The sequence below is a fragment of the Mytilus galloprovincialis genome, chromosome 9, assembly GCF_965363235.1.
Source record: "Mytilus galloprovincialis chromosome 9, xbMytGall1.hap1.1, whole genome shotgun sequence".
NCBI classification, from domain to species: domain Eukaryota; kingdom Metazoa; phylum Mollusca; class Bivalvia; order Mytilida; family Mytilidae; genus Mytilus; species Mytilus galloprovincialis.
In genome coordinates this window covers 20,491,811-20,519,417 of record NC_134846.1, presented here as the reverse complement: position 1 = coordinate 20,519,417, position 27,607 = coordinate 20,491,811, and the positions used below count along the sequence as shown (strand labels likewise).

General features: G+C 34.1%; 1 protein-coding gene across 1 annotated transcript; it reads right to left on the bottom strand.

Annotated features, from left to right (window-relative positions):
- Nucleotides 1-736: 736 nt before the first annotated feature.
- Nucleotides 737-25,731, bottom strand: LOC143044593 (uncharacterized). Its single transcript, XM_076216654.1, has 5 exons — nucleotides 25,578-25,731; nucleotides 15,107-15,344; nucleotides 10,977-11,113; nucleotides 4,943-5,060; nucleotides 737-949 (listed from the first exon to the last, which is right to left on the bottom strand). The coding sequence occupies exons 1-5, from the start codon at nucleotides 25,615-25,617 to the stop codon at nucleotides 808-810; spliced, it is 675 nt and encodes a 224-aa protein (XP_076072769.1). The 5' UTR covers nucleotides 25,618-25,731; the 3' UTR covers nucleotides 737-807.
- Between the last annotated feature and the right edge of the window lie 1,876 nt (nucleotides 25,732-27,607).

The window sequence follows — 27,607 nt, the reverse complement described above, 5'->3', positions numbered from 1 at the left end:
CGACACAACAGAAACACAACATCAAAATGTAACACACACAGAAACGAATTATAATATAGCAATGGCCATTTTTCTGACTTGGTACAGGACATTTTAAGAAAAAAATGGTGGGTTGAACCTGGTTTTGTGGCATGCCAAACCTCCTGCTTTTATGGCAATGTTAAATATAACATTAAAATGACAACATGACATGTCAGGAGTCTGGACTACAACACAAATAAATGGGAGAACATATAGGACAGAGAAACACACAAATAATAGCTAACAAAGGTACCAGATTTAAAATCGAATATGCCAGACGTGCGTTTTGTCCAAACAAGACTAATCAGTGACGGTCAGATAAAAAAGTTCGAAAGCCAAAACTAGTACAAAGTTGAAGAGCACTGAGGATCAAAATTTCCAAAAGTTGTGACCAATACGGCTAGGGTTTTCTGCCTAGAATAAGAACATCCTTATCGTTTAGAATAATTCATACTTTTGCAAACAGTAAATTTTATAAAATGACTTTATAATAGATATAATAGATAATTATTAACATACCGTGATCTACTAACTAAAAGCTATATTTTTTTTATCAGGTTAACAGTCTGAAATAGCTAAAAGCTGTGGCTTATAGTTATACTATAAATGTGTATCGTGTAAATAGCATAGATTTCTAAATTTTGTGTATTTAACATAAACAGTAACTGATAAACATTGATCAACTTTACAAGTAGAAAAAAATTCAAAACAGCAGTGTATTTCATTGTAATACCAATAACTAAAATATGGTGGATACAATTGATATTTTGATTATTATGTTTAAGTTCATATTTGTATTCCCAAACCGCTCAACAAAAAACTTATATCATTATGGTATTCATTAAACACGTTAATCGTATCCCATGTCATCATCTGCTCTGGACAGCTTTCAAACTGGTAGAAACAATCCCGATACCGATCAATCATACTGTAAATAAAAAAATCCAGAATGATATTATAATGTTTTTGTTGTTTTATTAGGCTTTATATATACAATACCTCATTTAACTTGGTGTTTAAATGTGACATGGTTGAACATTCAGAGGTTTTCTTCAACATTGTATAAGGAAAATCAAATATTCATTGGATTCTGAGGTTTTTTTATGGTCAAAGGGAGACAACTTTTACATTTTTGTAACCATTTACTAAAATATACAGTATTACAATAGGTTTAACATGGATTGTATGAGTACCAATAAGGTTATTGTAATGCTGTGTCGCTTGTGAAATCATTTTGTTAATAAGATAGTGAATAATATAGGTTACTGTTGTGATTACGGTATTTCGGAATATCTCATCGAAGAATACCCCACAAAGATGTATATATATATATATAAGTGCACAATGTTTTTTGTTCCCTGGAAACACGGTTGACATATAATATTGAGATATGTTATATTCACACTACACAGGGTCACATGCAGAAATTCAACAAGTCCTTTTGGCCAAAAAAAAAAATGTTTGAAGGACAATTAATTCATCGGCATGTTTACTTTGAGCAAATATAATATGAAATTACAGTTAAAAAAAAATGTTGTGTTGTGTTGTGTTGTGTTGTGTTGTGGTTGTGGTTGTGGTTGTGGTTGTGGTTGTGGTTGTGGTTGTGGGTGTGGGTGTGGGTGTGGGTATTGTGTTGTGTTGTGTTGTGTTGTGTTGTGTTGTGTTGTGTTGTGTTGTGTTGTGTTGTGTTGTGTTGTGTTGTGTTGTGTTGTGTTGTGTTGTGTTGTGTTGTGTTGTGTTGTGTTGTGTTGTGTTGTGTTGTGTTGTGTTGTGTTGTGTTGTGTTGTGTTGTGTTGTGTTGTGTTGTGTTGTGTTGTATAATTGTTTGTTTGTACATGTTGTACTGCTTTACCCTTATGGGTGTAATTTTGTAATAAAGATTATTATTTATAGAATAACTAAATTGATGAATTTAAATAGAGAAAACTATTCAACGAGTGACCGAACAACACATTAATTCACGAATGCGCGTAGCACATGAGTATATTATCAGTGTTGTTCGGTCACGAGTTGAATATTTTTTCGATATTTGAAATCTTTAATTAGTAATTTTTTTTATTACATTGGCAAATGGCTTCTTTTAAAGAAATTAATATAAAACATGTAAGGAACTATATCTTTTTCTACACAATCACAATTTGTTTTGCTCCCCCGTTATCGACGCCTTGGCAACGCCTTTTGTTGCATGACTTCAGAGAGTGAAATAACCACGTTAATTTCACATGTGAAATTATCCAGGGCCGTAACTACATTGAGGCAAATGAGGCAAATGCCTCATGTTGGAAATTTCAAAAAAAAACAAAAAAAAACGGAAACAAAATATTGTCTTCATATCAAATTGTTTTCACTGAAAGTCTCTTGCAAGAAGCACGTTTTCTTTACTATATCTGTTGTCGCCCCTGCATGTTTTCGTGATCCATGTTTCTATTTTACTTTTAGTTTTCAGAGTAGATGGTTTATTGTTTGTACTACCGTGTCTCGGGTTTGTCTTTTGTTCATTAATTGTCCTACTTTATGAGTGATGGTTTTCATTTGTAAGCGTTTGGTTTTGCAATGTTGCATGTCCACCGATGTCCAGACATTGTGTGAGAAAATATTTTAAGAATATACGATGCTATACTGGACACAGCAAAAAAAAACTGTTGTTTCTGCATGGAGAATTGAACTTGATATCAAAGAATATTGGCTCTTTTTTGTAGAAAAAAATAGATAGCTGACATGGTTTAAATTAAAGTAAGACCTCTAATTTCCCCGTATCAAGTCATCTATATAAACTATGAAAACATCAATGCATTGCAATATGACCTTTTACATTGTAGGGTTAAACTTGCATTAAGTTCAGACCCTTTAACAGAAAATAAAGGAACAAGGAGTAAACGTGCACGGAACTTAATCTCACACAAAGTCAATGCATAGAAACAAATACAATGATCAATGGTCAAAGTTTTTATTCTTGTTCTTCATCTTGATAGTTACTGGAGGGTCTTCAACAATAAAAGAATCATTAATACCGTAAAACAAGGTCAAGATGGTCTTAAGTGACGACTTTTCAGTACTAGTATAATTATAATACTGCACTGTCACTATATCTAAATCTAGTAAAAAAAATAATAAAAGAAAGTCTAAGCACTATACAAGACAACAACAGATCGACAGACAGATCCGGTTTTAATGATTATGAGATTATGAGATTTACGATTTTTGCTTTATCCCACATATCGGTCTACTTTTAATGTTGTCCCTGTGAAACCTAAAAGTCTTAAATTACAATTAATCTATGTTTTAGCTTTGAGACCAGAATATTGTCGAAAAAATAGCTAAAAATTAATTGCCTTTCAATGTAAAAAAAAGTCTGGGAAACGCTCAGAATGCACGATTTTACGTTACTTTTCTCAGAGCTTCAGACCCCTCGCCAAATTTTTTTCACCTCGCTACGCTCCGCAAATATATTTTGCCTCACTATTAAAAGAGGCTAGTTATGGCCCTGTTATCGGTTTTTATTTAACTGGGAAATCAATGTAATTCATTGCAACCAATGTAATAAATACATGTATCTCTGCATGCTGTTCAACACTAATTTTGGAACGAAAATATTGAAATCTCAAATGCTATAAATATATACACAATTTAATTCGTGGTGTCTATGGTGGGTTTATTTAGATATACAAAAAAGGTAAAATATAAAAAAAATATCGAACTCTAATGAAAATTTAAAACGAAAATGCCTTCATCAAATGGCAAAATAAAAAGTTAAACATACATGTATCAATGGATGAATTGAAAAAAAAGCTGTCTTATTCCTGATTTGAACAGACATTTTGTTAATGGCAAAATAAAAAGTTAAACATACATGTATCAATGGATGAATTGAAACAAAGCTGTCATATTCCTGACTTGAACAGACATTTTGTGTAGAAATTTGTGGATTTAAAGGGAAGTAAACTTGCCATGCAATCACATCCACGTGGTCGGGCTGATATGGGATTATCAGTCTGGTTGCGTTTGTGCATCGGTAGTGAATATAAAAGGATTATATAATGTCCTTTTCCATATATTTTATCGGTCCTGGTTGCATCCTTCGGCTAAAACCTCGGGCTGATATGGGGGTCTAATGATGACACCCGGAGCGATATAGAAAAGGCCATGTATTAATCGATACATATATATTTTTTTCCCAAAATTGCCTTCATCATGACTGTTCCACTAATCACTATCACTAATCCACAAAAGATACTCGATTTCATTACTTAAGGTAGTTCAAGGGTATAGTAAAAAGAAATACAGAATATTCTTATACTTTGCCAAAATAAAGATTTTACCATATGCTTTTTAAAAAAAAAAAATGATAAAAAGTATGGGTCACCGCGCTATTTTTAAGGTACGAGTCGTTCAAAATTGCCAAAGTTTGTTAAGATTGTTCATAAAAGAACACAATTTTGTGCATAAAAAGAAAATTATGAGACAGATTTTTGAAATAAAAATTGAGGAGATCGGTTTTAATAATATATTTTAAGAAAATAAAAATAAGAAATGGTGTCACCGAACTTTACTTGTAGCAAGAAAAAATCGAAATTTGCAGCTTTGGGCAAAGAACTAGACCGATTATTTACTGTGATTGTACAATTCAAGATGGCGGTAATACCCCTGAACTACCTTAACTAAATATAAAATGCTTCATAGAAAAACACGATTAGAAAACTAAGGTGTACTTTCACACCTCAAAGGCATGTTCTATGATGTAGATGAAACCTCTATTGAGTAAGGTTTGATTTTTTACTAAGATAAAAATCTTTAGAGCAGGCCCAACACTCTTATAAATCCTATAACCATCGATATACACCTTGATATAGCCTTGTTCGTGTACCAAAAAAAGAATATTTTATAATCAGATAAGGGAATGGTAAAATCTTTAAATTCATACCTGGCATGATGTCTTTCTGGATGTGCCTTTATAAAACTATATGCTCCATACATGCAGCTTGCGAACGTAACTAAAATGCCATTATCGTGGTTGGCACATTGAACCATCGCTTCAAGATCTGTAAAGAACCAGATTCACCAAAATAACATAGATCTGCTAAGATGCAACATGAATACTATTTGTAATCAACATTAATATTAAGGTGGAATGGGAGTCTAAAATAAAAATGATATAATTCGTTCATAGTACTTTGCCAAAACGTAGTATTTCTTTTTTTTATTTATTTGACGTAATCACACATGGTAGTCCCAGATAACTCTGACGTCCAACGGCTGTTTTGCCAGACAAGCTGGGGACGTGGGACGTCAGAGCATTGCGGCCCAATCTAGCTGTGTGTCGAGATTAGCCAGGACCCCAGGCTAAATGTTAAACATCGATCTCCTATAAAAGAGGTGAAGAAAGTACAAATATTTGCATATTTGAGTCTCGAGGTCGCGAAATCTCTCGTAACTTGACGTCCTTTTGAAACTCTTGAGACTCAAATATGCAAATATTAACTTTTTCACCTCCTTTATAGGAGATAAATGTTTAACATTTAGCCTGGGGTCCTGGCTAATCTCGACGCACAGCTAGATTGGGCCGGGATGCCAGGCTATTTTACATTTTATAGTAGCCAACCACGATTTTCACCTCCTTTACAGGAGATCGGTATTAAGCATTTAGTGCCAACCACGATAACAATCGGAAGCACTCGGACATTCAGATTACTTGCATCGTAAATGAACGAGGTGTTCGATTATTATTATGGTCATTACTCAGAGGCTAAACGTCAGGTTCGGGTAAATCTGTGAACGGTATTTATGTTATTTCATTGGTTATAAATACTATCTAATGGCTGCTTCGTGGCTGTTTCCGGAATGATTCTGGGGGAAATGAAGGTCATTTTAACGTCTGATTGGCTATTAATGAGTGGCATGCATTATATGTTCTACGCGTCCGTAAGTGGGGTCGGATTGAAATCATGATACTAGGTTATAGGTACATATTATGATAAAGTGTTCATTTGCTATAGTGATTAGTTATGATGATAACTCACGTCAAACTGTCAATTTGGTGCAGATTATATAATCATGTGACAATGTGATGGTTTAATCTTGAAATTATGTTGCTATTTTGGTAAGAAACTGTACATGTATGTATTATTGCTATTCTCTAAAAATAGGACAGTAATGTGTATAATTTACACTTTAAACTGCGTATTAAAACGGTTAAATGATTGAGATACTTAATTTTGTGTTAGATTTCTTCGTCAGCTTAGAATACACAAAACGTATGCTCTCTGTATAAAAATAATAACCATTTATTTTTCATTGCTTGGACGTATTGATTAGAAAATATTAAAATCACGGAATTTACCGAAGATGTAATTTCGTTTCCAGCACTTTCATCTCTTCATTGATTTCTGGTGTAAATAAACAAACCCGACGCTACTGATTAGAAGAATACAAAAATTACAAGGTGAGCAATATGGTTTCTTGTATGCAAAGAAGCCTACACCAAGCATCACGGTATTGTTATTGGCAAGGGTTTCAGTGCACTATAGGATACTATATAGTGTCAGCTGTTGCAAATTATATAATTTAGCTTTATATTTGACAATGACCCCCGAGGCAATCATTTATACGATCCTTCAAACCAAAAAAACTTGCAACACAGTGAACTCCGAAAAAGATGTTTGCATGTGGGGTAGACAGTTTGATGATCTTTGATGTACTCGTACATGATGTTCTATTCTTTGGAGTTGTCAGGAGTCTGATTTAGAAGGAGACCAGAGGGCATGCCATCCTTTTCTGGGAAATTTGGTGGGCCTGAACTTATGAAAATTTCTGGATCCACCACTGGTTGTTGGACCATAATAGTCCCAGTATGGACACAGTGGTGATCAGCAGTCATTATAAAAAAGAAGATGTGGTATGATTGCCAATGAGACAACAGTTACTGTCTACAAGTGACCAAAATGACACAGACATTTTAAAACAACTATAGGTCACCGTACGGCTTTCAACAATGATCAAAGCCTATACAACATAGTCAGCTATTAAAGGCCCTGATATGACCATGATGACCTGTAAAACAATTCAAACCAAAAAACCAACGGCCTTATTTATACAAAAAAATGAACGAAAAACAAATATGTAACGTGTGTAACACATAAACAAACGACAACCACTGAATAACAGGCTCCTGACTTGGGACTGACACATACATAAATAATGTGGCGGGGTAAAACATTGTAGCGGGATTCCGATCCTCCCCCTAACCTTAGACAGTGGTACATGTACATGTATAACAGTACAACATAAGAACGAACTATAAAAATCAGTCAAAAAAGGCTTAACTCATCAGATTGCCCATTGATATATCAAAAGCACTGAAAACTCTATTTGATACGTCTGATTTCAATTTATTCACATCATCAGGTCTTACACTTAGTATATTTTTTTGTGATGAACATTACTATTTGGTTTATTATGTAGGGAAGCACTGAAGCATGAGTGGAGAAATCACCCCCCTCCCCCTTATTGTCCCAGCTGACCTGAGAATCTGTCCCTCTTTAACCATTAATGTCATACAACAATTACTTTTCCATTGTGGCATCATATATTTTGTATTAAAACATCAAAATTTTACATGAAATATTTGTGATGTACATGTACAGTTTGTAATGGCGGACATATACATATTGTAGCAATAAGGTGTATTCAAAGCAAAATAATTAATAATAAATCAACTCAATGGAAAGAAGCATACTGGTAAGTCAATTTATTTTTTCACACAGCATCTGCATAGAGTGATGAGATATGAATCAGGAGATCAATCACTGGTTTTAGAAGTCAAGAATTTTTATATTTTACTTATTTAGGTAGATACATGTACAATGTAACACAACATTTATCTTGACATAATACCTCAGTGTTCTTCATGAAAACTATCACACTGATTTTAAATCATAATAGAAAAGCACAGTGTATAAGCAAACATTTCAGGAGGCAAAGAGTCTTTTATAGGCTGACTGCAATAGTCTATATATTATCTGAAAAAGCTTAGTTCTTCTCAACTTTCTTATTATTTCAAACATTTTAATAGATGTCTCCCAAATTTGGTGTATTTCTATTAGCTTTTTTCAAAGTCATTTTCATTTATTTTTCAACCCAGCCCAGAAATATGTGGTTACCTTTAATATAGCTGATTTAGAGAAAGGCGACCTGGGTCACCTCTAACAAAGGCTATATTTATTGTCCATGCCTCTTTTTTTTTATAATTCATCTTACATGTACATCTCCTTTGAATTTGTTTGCTTATTTGTTCTATGGTCTATCTATGCATATCTATCTTTATACCACATTTTCATGGTCCCACAAAAATGTTTAAAATGTTTACATTTTACTTCTTTCTAGCTTCTCTCATGTGATAGCCGTACCTTTTTGGTCACTATTTATGTGTTGCGTTTAAATATAAATTGTAACACTTTACAGTGACTGAACAGGTAAAACAAATACTTCTCAAGAAACAGAAAAAAGAAGACTACTTGGAACAGCACCAGACTACATGTATGTATGAATAAAAACTCAGATCGGAATAGCATGGAGGATATTATATGTGGTTGTGAATAAGCAAGGAAAGCTTTTAATAATAGTGCCTATTTTTTAATTTACTAGATTTTTCATTCATTATCTGTGCAAATTTCAACATAATTTGTCATAAATTCTTATCTAACTTTACTCAAACTTTCAGTGGTGGATCCAGAAATTTTCATAAGCGGGAGCCTACTGACTGCCTACAAAGGGGCCAACTCCAGTCATGCTTGAGTTATTCCCTATAAAAACAACAAAACTCCACCTCTGACTTTAATTTAATATGACAAGCTTAAGTGTTTCATTCACCAAAATACTGGTGCGTTTCTGTGATAAATATCATGCACAATTTTATAAATGAGAGGGGAAAGAAGATCTTCATGTGGTGTACCTGCACATGACAATTGCAAACTGCCCCATTTTTTTTTTATCACAACCATTCAACTGATCATGCTGATACTGACATTACCAGAGAGTACACATCAAATGAAAAATCAAAAATAACTGATACATATTATCAGATATTACAGAATTAAATATGTTTTAAATTTATTACAAAAAAATGTGTTCTCAATCTTGTAGATAGATATTACAGGATCTCATATACATGTAAATACCAAAGACAACTGTCTATCCAAGTCACAATTTATAAAAGTAAACTATTAAAGGTTGTAGTTTGGTCTTCAACGCAAAGCTCGGTTCACACCAAACAGCAATTTTATATAGTCCATATCAATCATGACAATGGCGCTTGGGGTTAAACATGTTTTCGTAGGTAAATAATATTGCCATGGAACTTTTTTCATGAGAGTGTAATATAGTCTATAGAGTATTACTTCCTGTTTGGTAGAATAGTGAAATAGAAGTCAATACGTTCTTGCTCAATCCTATGTCGCTTTGAATGTGTCATGATTGTCATCCTCAGCTTAAGCAATGTGTTACTGTAATTTGAATTTCAAAATGACTGAGCGACGTTTTTCGAAGCACTGGTCAACTCCACCATAGCGAATCACATGACTTTGACAATCAGTAAATTCCTATTATAAATGTCTATATAAGTAAAGAATTGTCGCATAAAAATTAAATAATAGAGTACACAGGAAATGGCAAAGTTCACATAGTCTAGTATGATTAATCATTTAAAAAAAACAAAAAAAACAAACAAAAAAAAAAACGAGCAAATGGGGGGCGGGGGATGGGGCGTACGTCCTCTACGTCCCCCTCTGGATTCGCCACTGCCTTCTGTTGTTGTCCATTTTGTCAAATAGTAATCCTCAAAAGTACGTGTAGGTTATATACTATTTTTATCACGTTTATTATAGACACAGAATACATTTTATTATAATATCATTCCCCATTTCCATTCTCAATTTTATAAAGTCTCCTACCATTATAACACGGGTCCACCAATAATACAACAAAAATGACAAATTAGTAGAAAAAAAGCGCTATGTTTTCATATTGCTTGAATTGCAATATTCCAATAAAAATAAATTACTCACAAACCACTGATCTCAATATAATCAGTTAAAATACGGCAAGCTTTTTGGAAAAGCTATTACTTGTTTCCATAAATCATCACTTTTTTCTCGTGGTCACGTGCTAATCTTGACGTCCTTTTGAAAATAAAAGTAAAAATGTCTGAATCGATGGGTCACAGAATTTATTTTTAAAAACGAGGTGCCGGATTGTCTTGATGCCGATTTGTCCGGATACCGATATGTCCAAAATTGGTGCCGAAATGTCTTCGGACTTGGGTGCCGATATGTCTTGTTACCATCTTTAATATATGTTCAAAATATAATGAACATTTTAGATCACCGCGCATTTTCCAAAGCTACAGGTTGTGACAAAATGACACATTTTGTATGGATTATTATACAGCAAAAAACACCATTTTGTGATTATCATGATTATAAACTAATCAAAATCATAGAATTGTCAAATTAATTAGGAAAAGATAGCTCTCAGACAATGCTTTGAGAATATCAAAAGAAAAGATAGGGTCACTGTACGTTTTTTTCGTCTAAAATACAAAATAGGAAAGTTCCATGTAGATTTGTGTTTTAGAGACCTTTACCTCCCCTTAAAATGCCAATTAAACAAAAAAAAGTCCAAAAAAAAAATCTACACATGTTTTGTAAAATTGTGTAGTGTAAGAGTCTTCATAAGAATTTCTCAATTTAACCACCTCATATAACAGTGAGTTCAGTTATTCAAGCGCCACAAATGAGTATTTTGAAGAAAAAACGCACATCTATATATAGACTTAAGTATTCATGTTTAACCCCGTCGCTTTTCTTTTGCGCCTGTCTCTGGCCTTTGTTAGTCTTGTATGTTTGATTTTTTTTAAATTAATCTAGAAATAAAATCTTATCATAATTATTCTATTGGCTTACCTTCTGCTATTTTGGAACAAACCGCCGAGGTAACGATTTGATATGACTTTGCAACCTGAAATTGTCTTGCTGGGCAATATTTTCCAATATAATGATAAATGGTAGCCTTCATACAAGCAGACACACCCACATAGTAACTGCAAGACAAATAATGATTTTAAACATAGTAATACAAGTTTTGTTAGAGCCGGGAAAACAGTTGTGAGTTGAGCGCAGATATAGAAGAACACGGATATTCGATTTTATCTTCCCTACTAAACACTTCTAGGAAAATCTTTGGTTAAAAGTTTACAAATCGGAACCGTGTAAATGTAATATTAGGTCAGTGTGCGTGGTTTATTTCAAATGTTAGATTCGTGGTAAAAAAAACGAAGTTAGTAACTTAGTCTAGAGTTACGTTCCTTTACAGAAATAACACGGTGTTGGTCTTAATTAGCATACGAATTGTAAACATACGAATAATATATTCAAATCTTCAAGCTTTTAAACAAAAACATGTATTAGAGACTCTGGTTTTGACACCTATTAATTATTACAACAACAACTGATTTTTTTTTTACAACTACGTTCAAATTACTTAAAGATAATCAGGTAAGAACAATAATCTTACCTCCTATACATTTCTAGGAGTATGATTGGTTAAAAGCGTCCGCGTGGAGACTGTGTATATTTCATATTATGTTAGTAGGGAGGCGGGGCTTATTTCATACACGGTTAGTAGTGTTGTTACGCCCCTTTACATTCCATATAAGGTAAGAAGGGAGGCGGGGCTTATTTCATAAACAGTTAGTAGTGGTGTTACGTCCCTTTATAAAAACTAAACGGTACTGAGAAAAAATCTTAAAGGTTTCAACAGACGAAGAAAATGATGATTAAGATAGATATAAATTCATAAAACACATTTAAACCTAACAAGTTGTTATTGTTGGTATCTGTTTTTGTAGGATCAATAGAAGTAGTTTCTTAATGCTAACAGTGAAGACTTCAGTGCTCATTTTGATAGGTCACCAGTCTAAATTATACACGTTAAATTAGTCGGTAAGATAAATTCGTTACATATTGTGCTAGTGACGTAATACGGTATATATGGGGTCAGTAAATTCCATTTGGGGATTCGAGCTTTGCTCTCACCCCTGGCATGTGTAATTTACTGACCCCGTATATACCGTATTAGGTCACTAGCACACAATGCAACTAATATTATCTTACAAAGTGTGCAGTAAATATATATACGGGTTTAGCATAAATAAACACATGATTTGCCTGAGTTTCGCTGGCTCTCACCCTGCAAGCATATTGTAAAACTAGATATTCTTATAAATTTTAACATTTATATTCACTCTAAATCTGGGCAAAGAAACATATGATTTTGTGACTTGGGTTTGGTGTTTCTTTGACCAACACCTCAATATGTGTATTCTCATATAACTTTGTATTATTATATGAATTTGCTAAATACAAATAATAAATATATGATATAATAGTACTTTAAGGATGTATGCTTGTCATGTTTTGTGATTTGTCAGATTTTCGGAATCCTCTGGTTTTATCCATTTGAATGCCTTAACCATTTTTGTCCATTGATCCCCATTTTTCTGTTTATATATCTTTTACTTGTATTTTCTAATTTTTTAATCCTTGTAAAAATAGTGTTATTTTTTTTTAATAGTTTTTGAAAACTTAAACTTGTCAATGATAAATCTATGAAAAATCAAGAGAGAACATTTTCCAACCAAAATTTCAATGGCTAATATCGCGAAAACAAGCACATTGACCTATATATTTTTTTTGCTTTTTTGGTTCCTATCAATATATACTAGTGTTCTGAAAAGCTTGTTATTTTGAAAATGAATAGCAAAACTCCTTAATAGCATCATTATGTGTATTTTTCCTTTGATCTTTTTATGTGATAATTTTCATTCTCACTCGACTGATTCGATTGAAACGTTTACCCACCTGCTTTTTTTGTTGGACGATCAATGCATTTGAATTGGGACATATGGTTGGACCCCACCCCACCCCACCCCTTTTTTTAAATGGCTGAATCGACCACTGGGATGATCACTTCAAAAGCCATTTTCAAATATGTGACTTATTATATGTAAAATTTATATAAAGCCTGCGCGAAAAAAAAGTGGCAAAAAAGGAAAAAAATGCATTTAATTATGTATAAGATATATTGTTTGCTGTGACTTGTATGAAAATACACACAATTGCGATAAAATATATCTAAGTTTTTAAAACACTGTGTTTTTTTCTCGTTCTCGTCTCATCTCTCCGATGAGATGAGAATGAGAAAATGCATCTGGTTTTAAACAAAACATAAATGATAGATCTATAAATCATATATATAATTATCTTTTTATTTTGTATTTGGACGGAAATTCTGATATATGGGAGTTCTAAGAAGACTTCTTCCACTTTGGAAACAAATTCGTTTAACAATAAAACATTGGCTGCTCGTGATTCGCGTCACCAAGTTGTTTTTTTAACGCCGGAGATGAACATTTTCGTTGATGTTGCTCACTAGACGCTATAGGAAATTACAATAAATCGTTTAATAAGTTTTACATAATACATAATATCATCAGACTATAACATGGCATTTTTCATATCGCATGTTTTACATGTATCAACCCTAGGTTCGCTATCAGTCCAAGAGCCGCATATGCTTCATTATTGGAGAAAAATAGCAGATTAATGTTTAATTGATCCTTTTACGTGGTTCTCAAATAGAAGTTCAAAGAGTGAAAAGTTCACGGACAGAGAAGAAAAACAGCAATAATATAGTTGTTAATAAGGACGATAAAAAAAATAATTCACGAATATGCATAATGAACACTCACTGTTTGGAAAAGTCAATATTTTTAAAGTAACTTTCTAAATTATGTTACTTTGAAACTTTTAAAATTCATTTATTTTATCATTTTGTTTGTTTTTTGTGGGCTTTTTTTCTCTTCATTTTACACAATATACTTTCCAGTATCCAAATAATTGTTTTGTACCCTACCTTGTAATGCTTTACACTGAAAACGTACCATTGAGGTGTATTGTCCGGAATTTGCCGAGTATTACCAGAATGCCATGCAATAACGTTACGGAAAGGCATGTGATAAAAGTCGAAGCATATGATCAACTTTTCATATCAGCCGGGAGTCCGCTACATGTAAGCACCAATTAAAAAAATATGGAATTTACGTAATTTTAATGCTATTATCTAATCTTATGGTAAAAATCATATGTTATTTAGTCTAAGAATATGATAAATTCGTTATACGGTTAACTTCTGACTAACTGACTCCCTACGGATCCATAGAGGGTGAATAAAATCCATAGCAATCCTTTCAACTGAAATACCCGCGAACGTGTTTGAAATACACGATTCGCGAAAATAAGTACCCGCGAAAAAAAGTACAAGTACAGTAACTTATAATATGTTATAGTACTATACCAATCATGGGTTAAACTCATTACTGTTGATTCTCCATAACGTTTTTAGTTCATCAAATCAATATAGCTGTCTGTCAAACGTGTATTATATTTCTGCTTCGAAATAATTACATAATGCCATGCTAAATGTGTATCTTAACACTCTTAGAAATATATTTGTTGATATTCTACACAAAGCAAACGTATAATATCTATAGAGAATAGCATGTTAGTATTATTTCTCAGATATTTTAAGGAATAAACAGCCTCCAGCTCTGTCCTATCTGAAAACTATTAAAATAGTCTTATTTTCATATAATCGACTTTTAACTCCGGGTTCTGTATTTTGTCGACAGGTTACATACTCTGTGGTAAGACATCCTGGAAATCGGTCAACTACGAGCAACCAAAAGAAGTAACATAAAAATTATAAACGGTACAATTTGGCGAGAAAGTTAAGACCTAAGGGCTTTCGAATGATTCTAAGTCATTTATAGAAAGCGTTAGATAGTAATCTTCCTTCAAAATTGTACCGATGAAAATCTTGAATTTACTTAATATTTACATTTCATTTGCTTAACCGAGTACCAGGATGTCTAACCACAAAGTCGAAAGAAGGTAACCTGTCGAAAATATAAATTCCGGAGTCAAAAGTCGAAAATACGAAAATGGTCTATTCTCTAAAATGTGGAATTCCATACCTGCACATATCTGCAACAATTTCTTTTTCTATGGTAGTTTTTCGAGCATTGACAAGATCCTGGAATGAAGTTCCCAATTTTTCACCATTCGCATCCTGAGTGTTTATGTACTTTTCTATTGAAGGTCGCTCCCTACATTCGAAAGCTTTATTCAAATATATATCACATTTTTCTGGATTCGGAAATGATGGGATACCATCATTAAAATATACTGCCCTCATTGGGCTTCTTGCATGCCCTACAATAAAAGCAAATCTATTATACTTTAACCAGAAATGGACATCAATGTATATTATGATATCAAAAGAAAAAAGGTCAATTTAAGTAACCCATGAACAACGTGTATTTTAACATATATGCAGAAGTGCATGGCCATTTTTGTTCTTCCCTGGCCGAAATTCGAACTCATGCCACTGACACTAAGATATCGTGGCACCCAATCGCCAGGTACTTTTTTCCGGCGCACGAGACCACTCAACCAGTCCTAGGTTCGACATAATGATATATACTGACTGACTTAAAAAAACGCATCACTCGTTTTTTTTTTTTTGTTTTTTTTTTACCAAATCACGATTGATCCTCATACCACTATTATTCATGCTTACCACACTTCTTCCACTTTAGAAAAATCAACATCTGACTATTCTGTGGTTATTTATCATAGCGGATTATTGAAGTCGCACGAAATTTTAAAACCAAGGCATAAAATATGTTTTTTTGTTTTTTCTCTCTCCGTGAAACAGTTCTTTCAATCCATGGCCACACGTAAATCGATTAAACCATGTTGCCTCTCCATATAGACAAGACTGAGGAATAAAACTAGAGGCTCTAAAGAGCCTGTGTCGCTCACCTTGGTCTATGTGACTATTAAACAAAGGAAGCAGATGGATTCATGACAAAATTGTATTTTGGTGATGGTGATGTGTTTGTACATCTTACTTTACTGAATATCCTTGCTGCTTACAATAATCTCTATCTATAATGAACTTGGCCCAGTAGTTTCAGTGGAAAATGTTAGTAAAAATTTACAAATTTTATAAAAATTGTTGAAAATTGACTATAAAGGACAATAACTCTCTAGGGGGTCAATTGACCATTTCGGTCATGTCGACTTATTTGTAAATCTTACTTTGCTGAACATTATTGCTGTTTACAGTTTATCTCTATCTATAATAATATTCAAGATAATAACCAAAATCTGCAAAATTTCCTTAAAATTACTAATTTGGGGGCAGCAACCCAACAACAGGTTGTCTGATTTGTCTGAAAATTTCAGGGCAGATAGATCTTGACCTGATAAACAATTTTACTTAGTCAGATTTGCTCTAAATGCTTTGGTGTCAGAGATATAAGCCAAAATCTACATTTCCCCTCTATGTTCTATTTTTAGCCATGGCAGCCATCTTGGTTGGTTGGACGGGTCACGCCACACAATTGTTAAACTAAATACCCCAATAATGATTGTGGCCAAGTTTGGTTAAATTTGGCCCAGGAGTTTCAGAGGAGAAGATTTTTGTAAAATATTACAAAAATTTACGAAAAATTGGTCAAAATGGACTATAAAGGGCAATACCTCCTTAAGGGGTCAACTGATAATTTTGGTCATATTGACTTATTTGTAGATCTTACTTTGCTGAACATTATTGCTATTTACAGTTTATCTCTTTCTATAATAATATTCAAGATAATAACCAAAATCTGCAAAATTTCCTTCAAATTACTTTTTTCGGGGCAGCAACCCAATAACCGGTTGTCCTATTCATTTGAAAGTTTCAGGGCTGATAGATTTTCACTTGATAAACAATTTTACCCCCATGTCAGATTTGCTCTAAATGCTTTGGATTCAGAGTTATAAGCCAAAATCTACATTTCACCCCTATGTTCTATTTTTAGCCATGGCGGCCATCTTGGTTGGTTGGCCGGGTCACACCACACATTTTTTAAACTAGATACCCCAAAGATGATTGTGGCCAAGTTTGGATTAATTTGGCCATGTAGTTTCAGAGGAGAAGATTTTTGTAATAGATTACTAAGATTTACGAAAAATGGTTAAAAATTGACCATAAAGGGCAATAACTCCTAAAGGGGTCAACTGACCATTTCGGTCATGTTGACTTATTTGTAAATCTTACTTTGCTGAACATTATTGCTGTTTACAGTTTATCTTTATCTATAATAATATTCAAGATAATAACCAAAAACAGCAAAATTTCCTTAAAATTACATATTCAGGGGCAGCAACCCAACAACGGGTTGTCTGATTCATCTGAATATTTCAGGGCAGATAGATCTTGACCTGATAAACAATTTTACCTAGTCAGATTTGCTCTAAATGCTTTGGTTTCTGAGTTATAAGCCAAAAACTGCATTTTACCCCTATGTTCTATTTTTAGCCATGGCGGCCATCTTGGTTGGTTGGCGGGGTCACGCCACACATTTTTTAAACTAGATACCCCAATGATGATTGTGGCCAAGTTTGGTTTAATTTGGCCCTGCAGTTTCAGAGAAGATTTTTGTAAAAGTTAACGACGACGGACGACGACGGACGAAGACGACGACGGACGACGGACGACGACGGACGACGGACGACAACGACGACGGACGCCGGACGCAAAGTGATGGGAAAAGCTCACTTGGCACTTCGGGCAAGGTGAGCTAAAAATGAATTAGCGCATAAGAATTTTGCAAATAGGAAAACGTGAACGTGCTGCAACCAGACAATTTGACGATAAAACTCATCTTACTGTCCCCCGACAACGATACAGGCATACGGGATTTGTTGCTGACCATCAATGACCAGGTATATCAAAATGTAGTGTCAATGCAATGTCAATATTAGAATAAATTTGATAACGCAACGTCATTTGCGAGACATGTTTACGATCTCAATGTCAACTGTCAATCGAAATGCCGAATGCTATTGCACATAGATGCATGCCATAAAAGTTTACCATAAACTTAAAAGCCAAATAATCGGCTACAGAAAAATATAAAAGTGTCACTCGCATAATTGCCAAAACACACTGTTATGGTTGGAACAAAGGCAAAATCAAAAGGTGCAAAACATGCCAAACAGAATTGGTTGACCTTATTTTTTTGCGTTGGTTACAGGCAATCATCCATTGGTAAAGGGGAAAACCAGGGTTTCAGTGTATACAACATGATTTTAACACTAAAAATTACGTTATCAATTCATCTTTCGAACTGCAATTTTATCCAAACAATGAAGTAATGAACGAAATTTCTGTTCATAATTTTGTTCAACACAAATTGCATATTTACTAACTACGTTTTTCAAAACACTACTGATTACGATTGTTTTAAAAAAAATCATATATACAAATCAAAATTCACGAAATTCTCAAAAACTGATTTCTTTGGGATTTACTTCCATTGTATGATTTGTAAGCAATTTATTTGTATGTCTAACGTAATTTCTTAATGCATGGTTTACTTAGAATTTTGCATGGAATGATTTGAAAATGATTTGTTAACAAAAGTTTAAGGCAAGCTAAAATCACTACACAGTTACCACGATCCCAATATGGCGGAGGTAGAAATAAGTAAAATCGTTGTCTGCTATAAATTTCTCCGTGTAAACGTGTTGTTTTCAAGAATTACTCAGCCGCTGGGTTGATCTGTAATGGGATCGTTGTGCGTGTTTCTTGTAAATATCATATATGATCTCGTAATCGAAATACTAATCAACGAAAATTAAGGAAGATAAAACCCAACTCCAAAAAAAGATAATGGTAACTTGTGGACAAATCACTTCAAAAATAATCGTATAAACTGTAGAATACTTCAAGGATAATAGCTGCAGATTTTGATTAAAAAAGATTTCATATAAATAACAACGAACGTGCTAGTGATACATCTTTTTTCTCACCACCATTCCTCAATAGACAACTAAAATATGGTATGCAGATGAAACAATTTGCACAAAACCTTTTCTATCTTTCCAACACAGATTTGATAAGCCCAATTTAGATTGTTTACACATTTATGCATATAAAGGAATTAGAAACTTATTGTTGTTTTACTTTCTAAATAAAAATAAGATGTGGTATGTTTGCCCACGAGACTACTATTCACCAGAGACCAAAAAACGTAAATTTAAGCAACTACATGTCTTTTTGTGGCCTTCAACAATGTTAAACGCATTCAGAGAGCTAACGATAACCACTAAATTACAGTCTCCTGACTTGGAAAATCTCGCTTACACAGAATGTAGCAGGGTTAAACATGATAGTGACCGATCTCTTCCTCATTTTTAGCTCACCTGGCCCAAAGGGCCAGGTGAGCTTTTCTCATCACTTTGCGTCCGGCGTCGTCCGTCGTCGTCGTCGTCCGTCGTCGTTAACTTTTACAAAAATCTTCTCCTCTGAAACTACTGGGCCAAATTTAATCAAACTTAGCCACAATCATCATTGGGGTATCTAGTTTAAAAATTATGTCCGGTGACCCGGTCAACCGACCAAGATGGCCGCCATGGCTAAAAATAGAACATAGGGGTAAAATGCAGTTTTTGGCTTATAACTCAAAAACCAAAGCATTTAGAGCAAATCTGACAGGAGTTAAATTGTTTATCAGGTCAAGATCTATCTGCTCTCAAATTTTCAGATGAATCCGACAACCCGTTGTTGGGTTGCTGCCCCTGAATTGGTAATATTACGGAAATTTTGCTGTTTTTGGTTATTATCTTGAATAATATTATAGATAGAGATAAACTGTAAGCATCAATAATGTTCAACAAAGTAAGATTTACAAATAAGTCAACACGACCGAAATGGTCAGTTGACCCCTTTAGGAGTTATTGCCCTTTATAGTCAATTTTTAACCATTTTTCGTAAATCTTAGTAATTATCTTTTACAAAAATCTTCTCCTCTGAAACTACTGTGCCAAATTAAACCAAACTTGGTCTCAATCATCATTGGGGTAGTTAGTTTAAAAATTGTGTCCGGTGACTCGGTCAACCAACCAAGATGGCCACCATGGCTAGAAATAGAACATAGGGGTAAAATGCAGTTTTTGGCTTACAACTCAAAAACCAAAGCAATTAGACTAGAGCAAATCTGTCAGGGGTTAAATTGTTTATCAGGTCAAGATCTAAATGCCCTGAAATTTTCAGAAGAATCGAACGCCCCGTTGTTGGGTTGCTGCCCGTGAATTGGTAATTTTCAGGAAATTTTTATGTTTTTGGTTATTATTTTGAACTAGATATCTTTGAGATGGGAGCCATCTCTGTGGGCCCCGCTGTGAATAATGTGCATTAAAAAATTGTATCTTTACCATAGGACATGGGTTTGTCAACTGAAATCAAAGTTTTTGACCTTGACCTTTGACCTAGGAAGTTGTAAATAAATTATGACACACCATTTGGTGTTGGTTCATATACATGTCAAGTATAAACTTTGAAATCATAACGGTTCTCAAGATATAGAGCGGACACGATCTTCACCACAGGACACAGGGTTGTCAACTGAAACCAAAGTTTTTGACCTTGACCTTTGACCTAGGAAGTTGTAAATAAATTATGACACACCATTTGGTGTTGGTTCATATACATGTCAAGTATAAATTTTGAAATCATAACGGTTCTCAAGATATAGAGCGGACACGATCTTCACCACAGGACACAAGGTTGTCAACTGAAACCAAAGTTTTTGACCTTGAACTTTGCCCTAGGCAGTCGTTCATAAATTATGACACACCCTCTGGTGTTGGTTCATATACATGTCAAGTATAAACTTTGAAATCATAACGGTTCTCAAGATATAGAGCGGACACGATCTTCACCACAGGACACAGGGTTGTCAACTGAAACCAAAGTTTTTTTACCTTGATCTTTGACCTAGGAAGTTGTACATACATCATGACACGCCCTCTGGTAGTGGTTAATAAACATGTAAAGTATAAAGTATGAAATCATAATGGTTCTCTAGATATGGAGCGGACACAAAGTGTTACGGACGGACGGACGGACGGACGGATGGACGGACGGACAGACTGATCACTATAGGGCGACCCTCCTTTGGCGGGGCCCTAATAATATTATAGATAGAGATAAACAGTAAACAGCAATAATGTTCAGCAAAGTTAGATTTATAAATAAGTCAACACGACCGAAATGGTCAGTTGACCCCTTTAGGAGTTATTGCCCTTTATAGTCAATTTTTAACCATTTTTCGTAAATCTTAGTAATCTTTTACAAAAATCTTCTCCTCTGTAACTACTGTGTTAAATTAAACCAAACTTGGCCACAATCATCATTGGGGTATCTTGTTTAAAAATTGTGTTCGGTGACCCGGCCATCTATGATCTAATCAAGATGACCCATGGCTAAAAATAAAACATAGGGGTAAAATGCAGTTTTTGGCTTATAACTCAAAAACCAAAGCATTAAGAGCAAATCTAACATGGAATTAAATTGTTTATCAGGTCAAGATCTATCTGCCCTGAAAATTTCAGATGAATCGAACAACTGTTGTTGGGTTGCTGCCCCTGAATTGGTAATATTAAGGAAATTTTGCTGTTTTTGGTTATTATCTTGAATAATATTATAGATAGAGATAAACAGTAAACAGCAATAATGTTCAGCAAAGTAAGATTTACAAATAAGTAAACACGACCGATATGGTCAGTTGACCCGTTTAGGAGTTACTGCCCTTTATAGTCAATTTTTAACATTTTTCATAAATTTTTGTAGATTTTTCGAAAATATTTTCCACTGTAATTACTGGGCCAAGTTCATTATAGATAGAGATAATTGTAGCAACAAGAATTTTCAGTAAAGTAAGATGTACAAACACATCACCATCATCAAAACACAATTTTGTTATGAATTTATCTGTGTCCATTGTTTAATATGCACATAGACCAAGGTGAGCGACACAGGCTCTTGAGAGCCTCTAGTTATGAAGAAGCATCTCTTTCATTCCAAGATTTCTTATTCTTTCTGTATCATGTATGCTCTCTTCTATATATGTTTTTATTAACCTTCTTATATCTGCCCTCAGTCCCCTTATTTTTTTACACACACACACACAAAACATCATAAGGGTGTAAGAGAGGAGAATAAAAATACGGAAACACGGTGACCTATTAGTTGTTAATTTCTGTGTTATTTTGGTCTCTTGCAAGTTGTGGAGAGTTGTCTCATTGGCAATCATACCACATCTTCTTTTTTTATATCCTCGGTCATCTTCCGACCGGCAGTAAAAACCTTGCCAAAGTTGGGGTCCGTGTTGGCTTGCGAGATATATTAATACGCAATCACATCAGTTTATAATAGGGACGTAAATTCTGATGCCTCATGTCGAGTTTATGAAATGCACTCCACAAGTTAAAACACTTTGATGGGTCCTAAGGTGATCTTTGCAAAGAACGTATCCTCATTTTACAGTGACAGTCCAAGTTTCCAGTCATTCATTCCGGAACGGCCCGTATTATAGGACAATTTTATTGATTACTTGTTGAACGAGCATGAAATATTTGCCACTGAACTTTTAAAAATCCAACAATCAATCAATTAATCTTAATATATCCGCTGCAATTAAAGGCATCGATATATCCACGTCCAGCATTTAGAGTCGAAAGCGCATCTGGAACAGATCAGATAGTTCCGTCACTTTTATATTTATTGAATATATAAAATGCACATTTTTACTCATATGGGTTGAAGGCATACATAAATCAACATAATAATTTTACAATACATCATACAGAAAAAACCAACAAAAGAACAAAACATATAACTGGGTAAACATTTACAATTAATTCTCCATAGGCGGTAATGGTAACGTTTTCCTCCGTTGCTCAGTCCATGTCGTTTACTTGAACATGTATGATGCTGATACATTTATACATCTCTGGTTAAATTTTCGGGGTGGCAAGTGAGATTACTTTTTTCGCAAATTGCTGGACCCCGGAAGATGGTGAAAAATGTCACCCTCCTCATGAAATAATTCCAAAATTCTGATCATAAAATTCAATAAAAAAATTGTCCTTTCTAATAATTTATTTCAGGTCAAATCTACATATTTCTTTTCTCATCACATCAGCTCTATAAAACAGTTCTTATTGTTTATTTATGTCCATTTTTAAAATCACAGCATCCACAATTGTATGGCGGACTAATATTTTTTTTAATTACGTCATCTGAGTTCCTCATCTCAAGGTATCTGACCCAACTACCACCGGCAGCAGGGCCGAAACTTTTTTCAGCGGACTATCAGTCTCCGTGTATATCACTTTCATAGTAGTTAATAATTCACGGGGGGGGGGGGGTAAGGTTGGTTTGCGAGGGAAAGTTCTGTGCTGGTGATTTTGTCATGACTGAATTTTGTTCCTTATGGGTTCAAAGGCAAACAATTAACAAGAGGTTGTCAGAGAGACAGCAAATCGGATTTTCCTGCAGAGGTCGAACCCTGGACAGTTGAGCAAGTATAGACAAAACATTTAAGATTAAAACAGCTCTGCATTTGAATTTTGATTGAATTTTTGATATAGCATGGGTTTGTGACACGAAATAAATGTGGTCGAAAAATTTGAAATTGAACATTTACCTATTATGGTCCAATATCCAAAATAAAAGTTCATTGCTAGAATCAGCATACCAAAGAAGCACAAGAATTCATTTGTTTATGAAATACTTCTTACTAGTTAAACCATTTCTGTTCAAATGGAAAAAAAACTCAAACTTTATTTCCATGAACCAATAATGAAAATCTAAAATTAAATATGAATTAAGTATATACTATAAAATTAGATATGATGTAAAAGAGATATGATGTCATATGTATGTCTATGCGTATGTCGTCTGTCCGTCTGTATCCTCGATATGACGATAAATTCTAAGGTAGCAATAAACAGTTAGGAAAAAATATTAAAATTTGCCCTTATAGATTTTACCATCCCCTTTTCATTGCTTTCTTGCAATATCAAGCTTACTGTTTGTGTCATATATGTGCATATGTATGTAATCAGAATCTTCCATAGATTTTATATCCAGTATATAAAATGGTAAAATATAATTTCTTTTGGGTGTATCCATGGCAACAATCTGCATTTATTTGTTATAAAATATTGCAAAAAGGGGGGAAAAGATGTCACATATTTCCCCAAAATTTGGCTAAAAGTAGAATTTCAATCGCTTGAAGTAATACCTTTTCTGAAACTGTGTACATACATCATTTAGCAAATCCAATGAAAATCATATGTCTTTCGTCTCATTTTTTTGTAAAATTGCGTCAAAAAGTTCGTGTAGAAAAAAAGTGTTTGTAAACATTACATTAATTTCTGGACCGATAGCCGGTCTAGCTATGAAAATACGGATTGTCAAACAGAAAATAGCCCATAAAACATGTAAAAAACAATCTTGATGCTCTTATAAACCATCTTTGAAGGCTAAGTTAGCACTCAGCTTTCTTAAAATGAATTTTATTACACAATAACTTTCCTATTTGAAAAATCCACCGGGGCCAAAATGCGAAACTAAACTCCTAACTGTGTATTGCTACCTAAGTCTGTACACGTACGTATGTCCCGAAACTGGTTTCTATTCTCTTACTTAAATGTGTTTAATCTTATAAATAATGCTTATGACCACAAATTTCGGATCAAATTGTTTTGGACGATCAATCCATTTGAATGGGGACATTATTTGATTGGAACCCCGGCCCCATTATTCTTGGGTTGGACCTCCACCATTTTTTTAAATGGCTGGATCAATGCCTGGAGTAGGGTGTGAACCTTTGTTTCAGTAACTCTACAAAGGGAAAAGTAATCCACACAAGCTTGTTTCAAACACCTACACACACGTTTTGTGTAGTTCGATGTGTCTAACGAAAAACTTCAATGTCATAAAATATCGTTTCATGATCATCTGAATTTAGTTCAACAAGACAAAGACAAAGGGACTCGACATACCCGTAGCCAGGGGGGGTTCGGGGGGTTCGGACGACCCCCCCCCCTTTGAAATCAAATAAGCACTATTAAAGTCAACGTTTTGTTCCCCCTGGTGACTGTTAAAGTCGAGTTCATGAGTCCAACGAACCCCCCTTGGAAATTCCTTGCTACGGGCCTGCTCGATGCCAATGTGGGAGTGTGAGAGTTGAAATATTTTCTTTATCAGACTTTAGACGGAAGGTAACAATCAGATTTGCGGTCAATTTCTTTATCACCGAAAGAATGGTAAATCAGTGACCCCATCAGAATGTGCATGATCGGTTCATGTGTCTAAGAAGTGACCCCCTTGATGTAAGGCGTCAAAGAAACAAAATATAATAGCCTTTCAAGACGTCATAATCATTTGAACTATATGTACACATTGTTCTCTTAGAAAGTAGACAAGTGCACGAAACTTAAGTCAAAGTCAGTTAACACCAACTTGATTTGACATATGATATGTCAGACAAGAACAAGATAATTAGTACATGTAAATGCATTTCAATAAATAAGTCTACTTACCTTCAAATAGCAAAAGTGATAATACCAATAACAACAACATTCTTAGATCAGCTTATGAATTGAAGGTGCGTGGTCAGATCTTCCTTGTTTCTTTTGTTTGTGGCGCATTTTGTTTATGACGTTGCAAATCTTGTGCTTTTCAGAAAAAGAAAAAACGTCACGGAACGACGTTCATGTACGTAAAAAATGAATGGCGGTGTACCACTCAGGGAGTAATTATTGAACTTGATAATAAAGATAGGAGTATGGGGGTATTTGTCTGATTTAGGCCATGTTTATTTATTTTTTTATTCATCAAATTGGAGAGCAGAATAAATTTTTTTAAGAAAAATCATACCCCCGGCCCCTTCTTGAAGTTTTTTTAAAAAAGTTGTTCCGTATTAAAGTCATGTTTACAAAATACGTTGCCCCAAACTTTGCACTGTGTGTTTCCCTCCATCTGTAGAATAAATACTTAATTGATTGGGGTGCCGCTGGGATTCTGTTACCCCGCCCTTTTCATATAATTTAGATTTTAAAAATGTATACCTTTTCATATATTGCTTTATAGGTAAAAATGTAACCTTTTCCCATATTGTTTGATTTTCATGTGATGTGTTATGGCCGTCTGTAATGTAAGGGTGGAATTCATACCAAAGTGACAAAAGAGAAAAATTGGTTGATAAAAACAGCCGGGAATTCCAAGAAAGATGACAGACGAAGAAGTTATGAAAACTTTATTGACCTAATCATATATTTCTGATAGTTTTGGCTTGAGCAGTCCTCCTCTTAGATAGTCAGTGCCCCCCCCCCCCCCCCCCCCCAAAAAAAAAAAATGTGCATGCTTGTGTTCTGTACGTAGATACGTATAAGGTAGCACTCCACAGTTAGGTGTGTAGTTTCGCATTATGGCCCCTGTGGATTTTTCAAATATGAGAGCTAGTGTGCAATAAAATTCATTTTTGGATAGCTGAGTATTAAGATAGCCTTTGTATTGGGTTTATATGAACATCAAGATTATGTAATGTATGTAATATAGGCTGTTTTCTGTATGACAGTCCGTATTTGCATATCCCTACCATACATTGGTCCAGCAATTATTGTAATTTTTTTTTCCAACTTTTTATCGCTAGTACGAACTTTGTGATTGGATTTTACGAAAAAATGAGGCGAAAGACACCCATTTTTTATTTGATCATTAGGAAGATTTATGAAAACAGTTTCACTCAAAGGCATTGAAATTCTAGTTTGATCCAAATTTTGGGGGGATATGTGATATGTTCACCCCCCTTTTTGCAATATTTTATGGTATGGTAAATAAATGCAGAATGTTGCCATGGATACACATAAAAGAAATTAATTTTCACTCTTTTAACTTTTGAAAATCAAATCTATTGAATATACTGATTGCATACATATGCACATGTACAACACAAACAGTTAGGTTAATGTATTAGAAATCCAGGAATAGGAGATGATAAAACATTTTGTGGCTCATTTTTAATTTTATTTTCTTACTGTGGAGTGCTACCAAAGGTATCCAACAAAGTATTTGCCCTAATTGCGGTTCCAGTGGCTAGTATATACGGAATCACTTTAGGCCGGGTAGGGGTACATGGTGATTTTGCTCGACGAGAAACGGTTTTCAGCATATTTTTTTTTTTAAATATTGTATTTTAACTTCAAAAAGATTAACATTTATTGGTCATTTTATTTTAATAATTTGACAATTATATATACACCTCACTGATGAAGTAACGCATTTTATAATCGGAAATCTATAGGTATTTTTTTTTATCTACACACACATTTCGTTTACTAATGTCAAAGTTCGGTACTGCTCATACTAGGAATTCAAATAACTATGTAGCCGGATCTGAAAGCTAGTTAATTGGTTGATTATTTGCTAAATTTCCAGTGGCAAATAGTTCATTCATGTTTTACCACACAATTAAACTTCGTACTATAAATTCAACAGGTAAGTCTTGTAACGGGAGTCTTCCAAGATGAAGGTCTGGGAATTTGGAATGCCATTTGAAAATCGGGGTGTT

What these genes read in the sequence shown, in the direction of transcription:
- LOC143044593 (XM_076216654.1), bottom strand. Translation starts at nt 25,617, where the DNA reads ATGTTGTTGTTATTGGTATTATCACTTTTGCTATTTGAAG. An exon ending in ATCACTTTTGCTATTTGAAG is followed by an intron (nt 15,345 to 25,577) that starts GTAAGTAGACTT and finishes CTTTTATTGTAG; the next exon opens with GGCATGCAAGAAGCCCAATG. An exon ending in TTGTTCCAAAATAGCAGAAG is followed by an intron (nt 5,061 to 10,976) that starts GTAAGCCAATAG and finishes GGTTCTTTACAG; the next exon opens with ATCTTGAAGCGATGGTTCAA.